Source organism: Pygocentrus nattereri, chromosome 28, assembly GCF_015220715.1.
Source record: "Pygocentrus nattereri isolate fPygNat1 chromosome 28, fPygNat1.pri, whole genome shotgun sequence".
In the NCBI taxonomy this organism is placed as follows: Eukaryota; Metazoa; Chordata; class Actinopteri; order Characiformes; family Serrasalmidae; genus Pygocentrus; species Pygocentrus nattereri.
This window is the reverse complement of record NC_051238.1, coordinates 19026426-19043207: the sequence shown is the minus strand read 5'-3', so window position 1 is coordinate 19043207 and position 16782 is coordinate 19026426. Positions and strand designations below refer to the sequence as shown.

Sequence of the window (16782 nt, the reverse complement as noted above, 5' to 3'; positions counted from 1 at the left end):
TCAAAGTGGTATGACATGGTTGGTTTGTATTTCTCTTTCATCCATATACAGACAATGTGTGCTACAGAATGTATCTGTATTTTGACATATCTTCTAGATTCTCACTATTCTGACCACTAATGTTCCACTGATGAATGTGTTTTTTTTTTCCTTTTACTTGTATTTTTTAATGACCCTCATGTCAATTATTTTCCTCCCTTCTCATGTGGGTCCACACTGAGAGGAGTGATACACTGGAAAAGGTTAAAGATTTTATTTTTATTTCTTTAATTCACCAAACAAACAGTAGCAGTTTGTATAATCACATATTTCTCTATATTTCTCTGTCTACCTCAATATATCTGAACGATGGAGCTCCAGCACTACAGGTAGCAGTGAGATCTGCAGATGATCATCCACATTGACTGGTAAGCGTTGTTAGGATTTTTGGCTGAATCCAATATCACTGTGGCAGTTTTGGTGTCCTGTGACTTTCAGACAGTGTTCTGTCATCAAAGTGGTATGGTTTGTTTGTTTTTTCATTAATATAAAGACAGTGTTTGCTACAGAAATGATCTATATTTCTACTAATTTTCTATATTTTTTCTGACAACTAATGTTCCAGTTATGAATGTGTTTTTTTTTTTTTTTTTCCTTTTACTAGTGTTTCTAAATGACCTTAATATCACTTATTTTCCTCCCTTCTCCTCTGGGTTCACAGTGAGAGGAGTGATACACTGGAAAAGGTTAAAGATTTTATTTTTATTTTTATTTCTTTAATACACCAAACAAACAGTAGCAGTTTGTATAATCACATATTTCTCTATCTTTCTCTGTCTACCTGCATATGTCTGAGTGATGGAGCTCCAGCACTGCAGTTAACAGTGAGATCTGCAGATGATCATCCACACTGACTGATAAGTGTTATTAGCATTTTTTGGCTGAAGCCAATATCACTGTGTCAGTCTTGGTGTCCTGTGACTTTAAGACAATATTCTGTCATCAAAGTGGTATGGTTTGTTTTTTTTTCATTAATATTAAGAGAGTGTTTGCTACAGAAATCACCTGTATTTCTACTGATGTTCTATATTTTTTCTGACAACTAATGTTCCAGTTATGAATGTGGTTTTTTTTTTTGTTTTTTTTTCCTTTTACTTGTATTTGTTAATGACCTTAATATCACTGATTTTCCTCCCTTCTCATCTGGGTCCACACTGAGAGGAGTGATACACTGGAAAAGGTTGAAGATTTTTTTTCATTTTTATTTGTCTAGTTCACCAATTAGACCGTGGTAGTTTGGATAATCAAATATTTCTCTATCTTTCTCTGTCTTCCTGAATTTGTCTGATTAATGGAGCTCCAGCACTGCAGTTAACAGTGAGATCTGCAGTTGATCATCTACACTGGTAAGTGTTATTTGCATTTTCTTTTTGCTGATGCCAATATCACTGTATCAGTTTTAGTGTCTAGTGACTTTAAAACAATATTCTGTCATCAAAGTGGTATGACATGGTTGGTTTGTATTTCTCTTTCATCCATATACAGACAATGTGTGCTACAGAATGTATCTGTATTTTGACATATCTTCTAGATTCTCACTATTCTGACCACTAATGTTCCACTGATGAATGTGTTTTTTTTTTCCTTTTACTTATATTTTTTAATGACCCTCATGTCAATTATTTTCCTCCCTTCTCATGTGGGTCCACACTGAGAGGAGTGATACACTGGAAAAGGTTAAAGATTTTATTTTTATTTCTTTAATTCACCAAACAAACAGTAGCAGTTTGTATAATCACATATTTCTCTATATTTCTCTGTCTACCTCAATATATCTGAACGATGGAGCTCCAGCACTACAGGTAGCAGTGAGATCTGCAGATGATCATCCACATTGACTGGTAAGCGTTGTTAGGATTTTTGGCTGAATCCAATATCACTGTGGCAGTTTTGGTGTCCTGTGACTTTCAGACAGTGTTCTGTCATCAAAGTGGTATGGTTTGTTCGTTTTTTCATTAATATAAAGACAGTGTTTGCTACAGAAATGATCTATATTTCTACTAATTTTCTATATTTTTTCTGACAACTAATGTTCCAGTTATGAATGTGTTTTTTTTTTTCCTTTTACTAGTGTTTCTAAATGACCTTAATATCACTTATTTTCCTCCCTTCTCCTCTGGGTTCACAGTGAGAGGAGTGATACACTGGAAAAGGTTAAAGATTTTATTTTTATTTTTATTTCTTTAATTCACCAAACAAACAGTAGCAGTTTGTATAATCACATATTTCTCTATCTTTCTCTGTCTACCTGCATATGTCTGAGTGATGGAGCTCCAGCACTGCAGTTAACAGTGAGATCTGCAGATGATCATCCACACTGACTGATAAGTGTTATTAGCATTTTTTGGCTGAAGCCAATATCACTGTGTCAGTCTTGGTGTCCTGTGACTTTCAGACAGTGTTCTGTCATCAAAGTGGTATGGTTTGTTCGTTTTTTCATTAATATAAAGACAGTGTTTGCTACAGAAATGATCTATATTTCTACTAATTTTCTATATTTTTTCTGACAACTAATGTTCCAGTTATGAATGTGTTTTTTTTTCCTTTAACTAGTGTTTCTAAATGACCTTAATATCACTTATTTTCCTCCCTTCTCCTCTGGGTTCACAGTGTGAGGAGTGATACAATTGAAAAGGTTGAAGATTTTTTTTCATTTTTATTTGTCTAGTTCACCAATTAGACCGTGGTAGTTTGGATAATCACATATTTCTCTATCTTTCTCTGTCTTCCTGAATTTGTCTGATTAATGGAGCTCCAGCACTGCAGTTAACAGTGAGATCTGCAGTTGATCATCTACACTGGTAAGTGTTATTAGCATTTTTTGGCTGAAGCCAATATCACTGTGTCAGTTTTAGTGTCTAGTGACTTTAAAACAATATTCTGTCATCAAAGTGGTATGACATGGTTGGTTTGTATTTCTCTTTCATCCATATACAGACAATGTGTGCTACAGAATGTATCTGTATTTTGACATATCTTCTAGATTCTCACTATTCTGACCACTAATGTTCCACTGATGAATGTGTTTTTTTTTCCTTTTACTTGTATTTTTTAATGACCCTCATGTCAATTATTTTCCTCCCTTCTCATGTGGGTCCACACTGAGAGGAGTGATACACTGGAAAAGGTTAAAGATTTTATTTTTATTTCTTTAATTCACCAAACAAACAGTAGCAGTTTGTATAATCACATATTTCTCTATATTTCTCTGTCTACCTCAATATATCTGAACGATGGAGCTCCAGCACTACAGGTAGCAGTGAGATCTGCAGATGATCATCCACATTGACTGGTAAGCGTTGTTAGGATTTTTGGCTGAATCCAATATCACTGTGGCAGTTTTGGTGTCCTGTGACTTTCAGACAGTGTTCTGTCATCAAAGTGGTATGGTTTGTTCGTTTTTTCATTAATATAAAGACAGTGTTTGCTACAGAAATGATCTATATTTCTACTAATTTTCTATATTTTTTCTGACAACTAATGTTCCAGTTATGAATGTGTTTTTTTTTTTTTTTTTTTTCCTTTTACTAGTGTTTCTAAATGACCTTAATATCACTTATTTTCCTCCCTTCTCCTCTGGGTTCACAGTGAGAGGAGTGATACACTGGAAAAGGTTAAAGATTTTATTTTTATTTTTATTTCTTTAATACACCAAACAAACAGTAGCAGTTTGTATAATCACATATTTCTCTATCTTTCTCTGTCTACCTGCATATGTCTGAGTGATGGAGCTCCAGCACTGCAGTTAACAGTGAGATCTGCAGATGATCATCCACACTGACTGATAAGTGTTATTAGCATTTTTTGGCTGAAGCCAATATCACTGTGTCAGTCTTGGTGTCCTGTGACTTTAAGACAATATTCTGTCATCAAAGTGGTATGGTTTGTTTTTTTTTCATTAATATTAAGAGAGTGTTTGCTACAGAAATCACCTGTATTTCTACTGATGTTCTATATTTTTTCTGACAACTAATGTTCCAGTTATGAATGTGGTTTTTTTTTTTTGTTTTTTTTTCCTTTTACTTGTATTTGTTAATGACCTTAATATCACTGATTTTCCTCCCTTCTCATCTGGGTCCACACTGAGAGGAGTGATACACTGGAAAAGGTTGAAGATTTTTTTTCATTTTTATTTGTCTAGTTCACCAATTAGACCGTGGTAGTTTGGATAATCAAATATTTCTCTATCTTTCTCTGTCTTCCTGAATTTGTCTGATTAATGGAGCTCCAGCACTGCAGTTAACAGTGAGATCTGCAGTTGATCATCTACACTGGTAAGTGTTATTTGCATTTTCTTTTTGCTGATGCCAATATCACTGTATCAGTTTTAGTGTCTAGTGACTTTAAAACAATATTCTGTCATCAAAGTGGTATGACATGGTTGGTTTGTATTTCTCTTTCATCCATATACAGACAATGTGTGCTACAGAATTATCTGTATTTTGACATATCTTCTAGATTCTCACTATTCTGACCACTAATGTTCCACTGATGAATGTGTTTTTTTTTTCCTTTTACTTGTATTTTTTAATGACCCTCATGTCAATTATTTTCCTCCCTTCTCATGTGGGTCCACACTGAGAGGAGTGATACACTGGAAAAGGTTAAAGATTTTATTTTTATTTCTTTAATTCACCAAACAAACAGTAGCAGTTTGTATAATCACATATTTCTCTATATTTCTCTGTCTACCTCAATATATCTGAACGATGGAGCTCCAGCACTACAGGTAGCAGTGAGATCTGCAGATGATCATCCACATTGACTGGTAAGCGTTGTTAGGATTTTTGGCTGAATCCAATATCACTGTGGCAGTTTTGGTGTCCTGTGACTTTCAGACAGTGTTCTGTCATCAAAGTGGTATGGTTTGTTCGTTTTTTCATTAATATAAAGACAGTGTTTGCTACAGAAATGATCTATATTTCTACTAATTTTCTATATTTTTTCTGACAACTAATGTTCCAGTTATGAATGTGTTTTTTTTTTTCCTTTTACTAGTGTTTCTAAATGACCTTAATATCACTTATTTTCCTCCCTTCTCCTCTGGGTTCACAGTGAGAGGAGTGATACACTGGAAAAGGTTAAAGATTTTATTTTTATTTTTATTTCTTTAATACACCAAACAAACAGTAGCAGTTTGTATAATCACATATTTCTCTATCTTTCTCTGTCTACCTGCATATGTCTGAGTGATGGAGCTCCAGCACTGCAGTTAACAGTGAGATCTGCAGATGATATTCCACACTGACTGATAAGTGTTATTAGCATTTTTTGGCTGAAGCCAATATCACTGTGTCAGTCTTGGTGTCCTGTGACTTTAAGACAATATTCTGTCCTCAAAGTGGTATGGTTTGTTTTTTTCATTAATATTAAGAGAGTGTTTGCTACAGAAATCGCCTGTATTTCTACTGATGTTCTATATTTTTTCTGACAACTAATGTTCCAGTTATGAATGTGTTTTTTTTTTTTTGTTTTTTTTTTCTTTTACTTGTATTTTTTAATGACCCTCATGTCAATTATTTTCCTCCCTTCTCATGTGGGTCCACACTGAGAGGAGTGATACACTGGAAAAGGTTAAAGATTTTATTTTTATTTTTATTTCTTTAATTCACCAAACAAACAGTAGCAGTTTGTATAATCACATATTTCTCTATATTTCTCTGTCTACCTCAATATATCTGAACGATGGAGCTCCAGCACTACAGGTAGCAGTGAGATCTGCAGATGATCATCCACATTGACTGGTAAGCGTTGTTAGGATTTTTGGCTGAATCCAATATCACTGTGGCAGTTTTGGTGTCCTGTGACTTTCAGACAGTGTTCTGTCATCAAAGTGGTATGGTTTGTTCGTTTTTTCATTAATATAAAGACAGTGTTTGCTACAGAAATGATCTATATTTCTACTAATTTTCTATATTTTTTCTGACAACTAATGTTCCAGTTATGAATGTGTTTTTTTTTTTTTTTTTTTTTTTTTTCCTTTTACTAGTGTTTCTAAATGACCTTAATATCACTTATTTTCCTCCCTTCTCCTCTGGGTTCACAGTGAGAGGAGTGATACACTGGAAAAGGTTAAAGATTTTATTTTTATTTTTATTTCTTTAATACACCAAACAAACAGTAGCAGTTTGTATAATCACATATTTCTCTATCTTTCTCTGTCTACCTGCATATGTCTGAGTGATGGAGCTCCAGCACTGCAGTTAACAGTGAGATCTGCAGATGATCATCCACACTGACTGATAAGTGTTATTAGCATTTTTTGGCTGAAGCCAATATCACTGTGTCAGTCTTGGTGTCCTGTGACTTTAAGACAATATTCTGTCATCAAAGTGGTATGGTTTGTTTTTTTTTCATTAATATTAAGAGAGTGTTTGCTACAGAAATCACCTGTATTTCTACTGATGTTCTATATTTTTTCTGACAACTAATGTTCCAGTTATGAATGTGGTTTTTTTTTTTGTTTTTTTTTCCTTTTACTTGTATTTGTTAATGACCTTAATATCACTTATTTTCCTCCCTTCTCATCTGGGTCCACACTGAGAGGAGTGATACACTGAAAAGGTTGAAGATTTTTTTTCATTTTTATTTGTCTAGTTCACCAATTAGACCGTGGTAGTTTGGATAATCAAATATTTCTCTATCTTTCTCTGTCTTCCTGAATTTGTCTGATTAATGGAGCTCCAGCACTGCAGTTAACAGTGAGATCTGCAGTTGATCATCTACACTGGTAAGTGTTATTAGCATTTCTTTTGGCTGAAGCCAATATCACTGTAGTCAGTTTTAGTGTCTAGTGACTTTAAAACAATATTCTGTCATCAAAGTGGTATGACATGGTTGGTTTGTATTTCTCTTTCATCCATATACAGACAATGTGTGCTACAGAATGTATCTGTATTTTGACATATCTTCTAGATTCTCACTATTCTGACCACTAATGTTCCACTGATGAATGTGTTTTTTTTTTCCTTTTACTTGTATTTTTTAATGACCCTCATGTCAATTATTTTCCTCCCTTCTCATGTGGGTCCACACTGAGAGGAGTGATACACTGGAAAAGGTTAAAGATTTTATTTTTATTTCTTTAATTCACCAAACAAACAGTAGCAGTTTGTATAATCACATATTTCTCTATATTTCTCTGTCTACCTCAATATATCTGAACGATGGAGCTCCAGCACTACAGGTAGCAGTGAGATCTGCAGATGATCATCCACATTGACTGGTAAGCGTTGTTAGGATTTTTGGCTGAATCCAATATCACTGTGGCAGTTTTGGTGTCCTGTGACTTTCAGACAGTGTTCTGTCATCAAAGTGGTATGGTTTGTTTGTTTTTTCATTAATATAAAGACAGTGTTTGCTACAGAAATGATCTATATTTCTACTAATTTTCTATATTTTTTCTGACAACTAATGTTCCAGTTATGAATGTGTTTTTTTTTTTTTTTTTTTTTTCCTTTTACTAGTGTTTCTAAATGACCTTAATATCACTTATTTTCCTCCCTTCTCCTCTGGGTTCACAGTGAGAGGAGTGATACACCTGGAAAAGGTTAAAGATTTTATTTTTATTTTTATTTCTTTAATTCACCAAACAAACAGTAGCAGTTTGTATAATCACATATTTCTCTATCTTTCTCTGTCTACCTGCATATGTCTGAGTGATGGAGCTCCAGCACTGCAGTTAACAGTGAGATCTGCAGATGATCATCCACACTGACTGATAAGTGTTATTAGCATTTTTTGGCTGAAGCCAATATCACTATGTGAGTTTTGTTGTGTAGTGACTTTAAGATAATATTTTGTCATCAAAGTGGTATGACATGGTTGTTTTTTTTTTTTCCTTTATCATTAATATAAAATGTGTGCTGCAGAAATTATCTGTATTTTTACAGATCTTCTATATTTTTTCTGACGACTTATGTTCCAGTTATGAATGGTTTTTTTTATCTATTTACTTGTATTTGTTAATGACCTTAATATCACTGATTTTCCTCCCTTCTCATCTGGGTCCACACTGTGAGGAGTGATACGACTGTAAAGGTTAAAGAGTTTTTTTAATTTTCATTTGTCTAATTCACCAATCCGACAGTAGCAGTTTGTATAATCACATATTTCTCTATATTTCTCTGTCTACCTCAATATATCTGAGCGATGGAGCTCCAGCACTACAGGTAACAGTGAGATCTGCACATGATCATCTACACTTTTACTTGTATTTCTTAATGACCCTAATATCACTTATTTGCCTCCCTTCTCGTCTGGGTCCACAGTGTGAGGAGTGATACATCTGAAAATGTTAAAGATTTTATTTTTAATTTTTATTTATTTTATTCACCAATCAGACAGTAGCAGTTTTTATAGTCACATATTTCTATATTTGTCTTTCTCTGCCTTAATATGTCTGAGTGATCCAGCACTGAAATTACCAGTGAGATCTGCAGATGATCATCCACACTGACTCGTAAGTATTATTAGTATTTTTTTTGCTGATGCCAATATCACTGTTTTAGTTTTAGTGTCTAGTGCATTTATATCAATATTCTGTCATCAAAGTGGTATGACATAGTTGGTTTGTTTTTCTTTTTCATTAATGTAAAGAGAATGTGTGCTGCAGAAATGATCTTTATTTTAATATAATAGTTGGCCCTGAATGGTGAGGTAGACTGGTAAAAACTGGTTGAAAACAGTTTTTAGGAGTGAGCACTACATTCGATGGCCATGTTGATGGATGAAGAGATTAGATTATACAAAAAAGATTTTACAAAAAAGAAAATAACTGGTAAAATCATAATTGTGGAAGTATTTGAGTATCCATGTACAGGAAGTGAAAAAAATCGAAATGATGGTTAATTCATGGTAAAGAGTATGAACAGAGAAGTAACAGGCATAATTCTTAACTGTTCTCTTTAATAGGAAGTCTACCAGTAGTCACATCTCATTATAGTGATCTTCTATTAGTTGGCTATACCTTGTCCAGACAACAGGGGGCAATCACAGACTTTTCTTCATTCTACCATCATCTATTACTCCCTCTATTCTGATGCAAGTCCAACAAAATACTGTATAATATTGTTGGAAACATATGAAGCCTTCATCATTCATTTGATGTTTGTAAAAAGACATTAATTTAGTAACTGAGTATTTATGGAAAGTCTAGTTATGTTGGCTAAGTTAACTGAAATGGACCCAGCCATACCTGAGCAGTTCTCTTGTGTATCTGATTGCTTACCCGTGTATGTATTGTTACTGAAGATCTTAATTCAAGCCTCTGCTGTGAGCGTCTTGTTCCGTCTGCCACCGTTAAAAGGATGTACGTTCCTGTCATTAATCTGAGTTTCAAAAATTCTACATTATTGAATGGTTAAAGTGTAAACAGTCATTCAGAGTGGTTTGGTGTGAAATGCTCCGTTCTAGAGAAACTTGCTCATGAGAATTGTTCATAGTGGTGGTGATTGGAACCAGACATCTGAAGAATTTATTACATGAAATGGCTAGATGTGTACTGCCTGATGTCTGAGACATTGCTTTAAATTAGTTTTGTGATAAAGTTTCAGCTTAAGGTCTGTTTTAATCCATCCATTGCAGAGGGATAAATGCAGGAAGTTATAAGGCAAACTAGTCCCCAAAGAAAACTTCAGGTTTATAACTTTTAGTACTACTCATCAACATTACTTATAAAACCTCACTGGGCACATGTAGGTTTACTGGTGGCCTTGGATAGCAAATAAAATGGCTTTATTTATGTTGTAGACCTACTGACCCTTGGTTCCTGTCACCACTATTGCAAGGAAATCAGAGTCTGTAAGTTTCTCTACAATAAACCATTTCACATCAAACCACTCTGAATGAACAAGTTTACGTCTCAAAGACTGAATTATTCAGAATTTTCTAAAAGTGCATTCTTTGTACTTGTTAGTAATGTCAGAGTAGCAAAGTAGTAAAGCATGTAAAATATAATTCAATAGATTTACTTTGAATGTTATTTTAACATTACAACATGTTATTTTAAAAAGAGGTCGGGAGAATGTAAAATGTAGACTGAACAGTTTGTCTTTAGCTAATTCTCATGTCATAAAAAAAAACTTCAACTGTTTTATATTATATATTCTAAATAAAGTCATCTGTAGGGAAAGTGTACTGGAGTAATTATTTAACTTGCTCTCATGCTGCAGTATTTCTAGTGAAAAGAACCTTTTTCATTGTTAGATGTGTCAACATCTCAAAATTAAATAATCACTTTATGAAGAATCATTAGTAACTGTTTATATCCGAAATACAATGAAAAACGCACAAAGACCAGAGTTTTGATGCTATAGTATATATTTTATTGCTTACAAAAGGTACCAACTGTTTATGCAGGCTGAGCCAGGCCCACACTGTTGTTCTCCCTGTTAAAGATGGTGTAGTAGTTTCTGATGAAAACATCACCCAAGATCCACAGTGAGTCACTGCTGCCACTAAAACCAGTCATGCAGCCATAGGAGTTCTGAAATAAAATCAGTGAGCTTTAATTTTGATTTATGCAAAATATATTCTTTGAAATTCATTTGTTCATTAAAAAGATTGAATAAACTTTCAAAACATGCTGTTTGTCACTAACAGATATGAAAGAACTGACCTGAGAGACGTAGGATGAAGCAGGGATGGTGAAAGGGTAGCCGTTAAGGGTGAAGGTAACTGAAGGCATGCTCTGGATGCTGCTGCAGCTCACAGTAGCCTGCAGGACAAGCATGAGAACATATTATTTTTAGTTTTCAGTGAAATTTTGTGCCTGATCAGAAGAAGAGCAGAGTTTAGACTTTGTAACCTGACTCAAAACAGCTTTACCAAGCGTCAATAAGTACATCAACTTACATCTCCATACTGGTCTGTGGTGGCGCCCACCCAGGAGTTAATGTTGCTGATATCACTGGTTGGCCCCACAATCATGGAAGTTCCAGTATCAATAATAGCCTGACACCCACCAGAGCAAGCAACTGTCTGCCCATTGATGGTAACACTGCAAACATCAATAGAGACAATTTGTAGTTGACATCAGTGTATATTTTGGTGAGTGAAGAGGTAAGGACAGGATGAAAACTGAGGATTGGGGGCTTGAAAGCTGCATTTTGGTAATCACTTTTAGAGGCATATGTCTCAGTGTGTCATGTAAAAGTTCAGTGTATGTATAGCTCTAAGAGTATTTGAAAACCTACACAGGGACATCATAATACATGCATAAGTTTTGAATTATGTATTTGTCAGGTAATATTTTGCACAAAGTATTTTTGCTTTCGAATGTGTGACTCAAGTAGAAATATATACAACTGATATGTGTTAAATAAGCCTCTGCCTTATAAGTTCCATTACTTGGGAATCAAGCATTATAATGTGTTAATAAAAAAAAAGCCATCGCTTCAGTTTGGAATACATAAACCTGTTAATCAGTGCTTATGCATGTGTTATGGAGTACTGATGTAGGTAGATGACTTCAAATAACATCTGCATGATCAGACAGGTGTGCATAGCTCACCTGTCCATAGTAATCTGGTAGTAGGTCTCGGAAGACAGAGGAATCCAGTAGATGTTGCCAGTGTAATAGGAGGTGTCAATCTCACCAAAGAGCACCACACTGCCCTGCTCCTCACTGCAGGTTTCAAAAGGAGTCAAGATGAGATAAACCCCACTGAAGTTTTTCAGACTTAAATTAGAACAGCTAAAGCTAAAATTCCTCCCAAATTATTTGAATTTAGTCAGACTAGAGATGATAATAATAATAAATAATGAAGAAACAGCAGTAATTTAGTTGCATTGAAGTGAAGCTATAATGTTCAACTAAAGCATGTTGCTGCTGAGACTTTAAAGGCATGGTTAAAAACTTTTTTTAGGATTAGGTGATGCTGTTGGACACCTAAGCAGCTTAAGTAGTAAGAACTAGTTATTAACTAGTAAGAACTAGTTATAAGCAAAGTGTTTCAGGTGTCCTCTTACTTGCTGCTCAGGTAGACTGAGAAGACGTCCTGGGAGACCAGGCCCTGGCTCATCATGTTGTCAAAGACAGGGGTGGCACTGTCAGAGGCAATAGACTGGTAGGCCAGACCCAGGATGCCATCTGCAGCCATGCTAGCCATGAAGGTAGCCTCAGTCTCACTCAGTCCAAAGATCTGATTCTGAATTGAGATTCCACCAACCTACAACACATGAATTTAGTTTTAACCCAGTCATTTGCATTATTCAGCTCTCCTCTCATTACTTTCAGTCCACTTGATTAGCTTTGGGAAGCATAAAGAAGTTAATTGTTTTTACCTAGTTTTTTGCAGGCTGAGGTCCCAAGTGAAATGTTAAAGGTGAAAGCCAGTACAAATGTTTTTTTGCTAAATAATATTATAAATGAAATCTCCACTATTGAAGGTTTGCTGCATTTGAGACAAAGCTGGACCTTCCTTGTGAGTCTGTGTGTGTGATGTTCATAGACTATATTCATATATGCACTATATACCCATCCAAATCATTGAATTCAGGTGTTTCAAGCACTTCCATGGCCACAGGTGTATAAAACCAAGTACCTAGGCATGCAGACTGCTTCTACAAACATTTGTGAAAGAATGAGTCGCTCTCAGGAGCTCAGTGACTTCCAGGGTGGCCACCTGTGCAACAAGTACAGTTGTGAAATTTCCTCACTACTAAAAATTCCAACTTTCAGTGGTATTATAACAAAGTGGAAGGGACTGGGAACAGCGACATCTCAGCCATGAAGTGGTAAGCCACGTAAAATGTTTATGCAATTTTATGCAGTCAATCACTATATACCTCCAAACTTCATGTGGCCTCCATCTAATGGGTTTTCATGGCCGAGCAGCTGCATCCAAACCTCACATTACCAAGTGCAATGCAAAGAGTTGAAAGCAGTGGCGTAAAGCGCTGCCACTGGACTCTAGAGCAGTGGAGACGTGTTCTCTGGAGTTACGAATCACGGTTCTCCATCTGACAATCCGATAGACGAGTCTGGGTTTGGCAGTTGACAGGAGAACGGTACTTGTCTGACTGCATTGTGCCAAGTATAAATTTTGGTGGAGGAGGGATTATGGTTTTGAGTTATTTTTCAGGAATTGGGCTCGTCCCCTTATTTCCAGTGAAAGGAACTTTTAATGCTTCAGCTCCCAACTTTGTGAGAACAGTTTGGGGACGGCCCCTTTCTGTTCTAACCTGACTGTGCACTAGTGCACAAAGCAAGGTCCATAAAGACATGGATGAGTGAGTTTGGTGTGAAACAACTTGACTGGCCTGACCTCAACCCAATAGATAACCTTTGGGGGATGAATTAGAGCAGAGACTGCGAGCCAGGCCTTCTTGTCCAACATCAGTATCTGACCTCACAAATGCACTTCTAGAAGGATGGTCAAAAATTCCCATAAACACACTCCTAAACCTTGTGGATTTATCTATCTATCTACATAGTGCAGCTTCAAGCAAATGTATGTACACACTTTGCAGCAACAACTGGAGCCACCAGCTTTCAATTTACATTAGCAGCATTAACTTTATCTGTGGCATAATCTCGAAACTACATTATTGCTTTATGTTTGAAGATAAAATTTCAACGCTATTTAGGCTTATACTGAAACTCCTTTTGATCTCTATTAATGATTTAATTTTCTAGTGACCTAATTTTCAAAGTTAGGATTCTGAAACACAAAAAGTACCGTCACAGTGTCGTATCCCAGGTATCCAGTCATGCTGCCGGTGCCGTACTGAATTGAGAGAGCCTGATTGGCATTCTGGAAAGTGCTGGAATCAGAGGGGTTGAACTTGTTGTGGTTCTCTAAAGAAAAGAAATACATTTAGTTATGAAAGTTCTAAATTAGTTCTGAGTTTGTAGTATCTCTAAACCGAAACCTTCAAGAAGTTAGCTAACCATGAGGGAACACCAGATGAGATTATATTTAACCATTAAGTAACTTCAACTTGTAGAGCTAATGTTTATGTTCCATGTGCTTACAGCAAGTTCCAGTAAATTATTATAATTTTACAGAGTAATTTTTTATTATTATTATATATTTTTTTACTTACGGCAGGCTTCACTTGAGCAGTACACAGAAGGCACCCACAGGTTAGAGGAGCCACTATCGAAAATCACTTGGAAGGACTGTGGTGGGGTGCCAATGGAGATTGCACCATAGTAGGAGAGCTGAGAGGAACAATGACATATTTGTAAATATCAACAGCACTTTTATTGTTATTGCTCTCACAGAAATGTTGATGTTTACCTTTTTTTTATTTAATCAGTGAGTGTGTTTATATGCACTTTTGTAGTTATCTGATTATTCAAGTGGTCATGTAAACAGCATGCTCCAGTTTTTCAGATTGGATTAAGGCTTGGAAATCTGCATGAGAAATCTGATACTCTTACTCTGATTTCTTTCAGTTTTCTCAGTACTAAAACAGCACACAGCATTTAACACAGGACCCACAAGAGGGTGACAAAACACTTTCGGAGTGACGCTGAAACTATCTTCATACTTGACAAAATGAAAAATGTTAATATTCTTCATCTTCTAGATGATGTACATTATTTCCTGCTACAGTGAGTGTTTTTTTTTTTTTTAAATACAATATGTTATACATTATGTTGTCAGACCTTATTCTGTGTGTTTATTGGCTGGTTCCAATGCAGAAATACAATTATTGCCTGATTCATGTCAGTTTTCCATTATCTGATTAATTTGATTGTAAGTGCATGTAAATATATTGAATGGATTTCTGACAAAATCTGATTTCCTACAGTCATCAGACTATTAAGTGCATGTAATCTCACTCAGTGATTCTTCAGGCTCTATTGCAAATTGTTGCATGAAATAATGACTTCAGATACTTTGCACTTTTTTTTACACTTTAAATAAATAAAAGAGGCCACCAAAGATCACTTCTGATCATTATCAGTTTTTGCCAGCCACTGTCACCATGGCAACATTTTCACGGCTGCATTCCGTGATTGGTCGTTTACTATTGAAGATATACACCACGTAAATATAACACAAATTCTAACACAGAAATATTGCGTTACACTGCTAAGCTACTACTGACCTAGTTAGTGAGTTGGTAACCAGGCAGTTAAATGAGCATGTATATATAGTTTAATTTTCATTTTTATGGTTATGGTAATAATGGCATACCTTTCTAATGACAAAGCTACAATTAAATGGGTTAGTTGGTTGTCAGCCTCGCTACAGCAATGTCTTTTGGACATAGTGTTTCCTAGCTATCCCCTAAATTCTGGTTTCTATCCTAAGCTGATAGAATTACTTTGGCTTAGACATTTTGGTAACTTACATCAGCATCATTAGTCATGGACTCCTGCCCGTTCTGCACAAACTTGATCGTGGGGTTGTAGGGATTTTCCTTCCTAAACTTCTCCCAAAGGCCTTGCTCCATCATCTTCTCACGCACCGTCTTGCCTTTGATCAGAGGAACCCTGAAGCACAGGTTACAGTGTCAGTTCTACAGGTTTTAAAACTTACCCTCAAATCAAGTGTAGAATAAAACAGACTGAATAGCATCATGAACCCCAGAGAGAAGGAACTGTGATGACAAAAGCACCAGAAGGTCAGGACTCATGCAGGACTAATGCCCATATTTATGGACCTGTCAAAACTGCTGTATAATCATGAGGAGAGCTGTGCCGGCCACACTTCTGTGTCCTCCATAACATTTTGAAGACATTTTTATAAGATGCTCTAGATATGAGAAATATGTAACCCCAAAGTCTCTGAATGGGAATCCAGAAAAATAGAATAGGAAAGAATTTAAGAAGCAGTTTAAAATAAGTAACACCAGTCAATGTGCCCCCCATGTTGCCCTAATCAAAAGAAACAATTAAAAAAGAAAAAATTATCCAGCGCTTACCTGAGGCACTCAGAGAGTGCCACTAAGGCACACAAGGTCAGGATCAGCTTCATTGTCTTTACTGTTGGGCTCAAAGAGTGACTACACACCCAAAGAGCTCAGCCTTTATATATGGTCAGCTCACGTCTCCTATCTTTAGTTTTCCTTATCGGCCAGAACACATTAAGCCAGAGATACTAAGACATGACCCTTTACATAACTTGCATTCACATGATTTTCTCAATGTTAAATTGATATTTTGACACATCAGATGCACATTGTGTGTGTGAGAGAGATTTTTTTCTCCCCTTCCCTCAAGGTTGATCTTCTTGATCATTGCAAGGTAAACTGTAGCTTATGTCATATTTAACTTCGACAAGCTTAACAAATGAATGAAACTAATGCAAACGAACACTTAATTATTCTATGACCTGTTTAGAATTTACATTAAATGTATTGACCTATGAAAGAGTATCAGGTACAGATTTCTTTAAGCTTCAGAAAATGTATGTAAATGAGATTGTGTGCATGCTGCAAGTACATATGGGACAGCTGCAGTTATTAGAGAAGGGTGGTCTGTTACTGTGGATTCAAATCAGATTATAACAATTATTCATAAACATCTGCTGAGTGAAATTAGTTCTTGCTCGCTGGCAGATCCAGTTTTCTATTCCTCAGTTAACTTACTAATGACTCATTCCGTTTTGATTGTTTTTCGATGTAGTTACTAAATAATACATTTTAGGATGTGGATGTTTGTGAAGGAGACAAAAGAGGAGCATCTATAGGAAAAATACAAACATTAATTCTAAACATCGGTTAAGACAGTATGTAGAATGCAAATAAAAATAGAAAAATGTTGATTTAGAAATTCACCCTCAT

The 16782-nt window shown here is 35.6% G+C and overlaps 1 protein-coding gene across 1 annotated transcript; it reads right to left on the bottom strand.

The window, feature by feature from the left end:
• Positions 1–10334: 10334 nt before the first annotated feature.
• On the bottom strand, positions 10335–16042 carry LOC108442134 (pepsin A-like). The gene is made up of 9 exons (XM_017722033.2): positions 15922–16042; positions 15349–15490; positions 14089–14206; positions 13722–13840; positions 12010–12209; positions 11552–11665; positions 10894–11038; positions 10658–10756; positions 10335–10525 (listed from the first exon to the last, which is right to left on the bottom strand). The coding sequence occupies exons 1-9, from the start codon at positions 15972–15974 to the stop codon at positions 10391–10393; spliced, it is 1125 nt and encodes a 374-aa protein (XP_017577522.1). The 5' UTR covers positions 15975–16042; the 3' UTR covers positions 10335–10390.
• Positions 16043–16782: the final 740 nt, after the last annotated feature.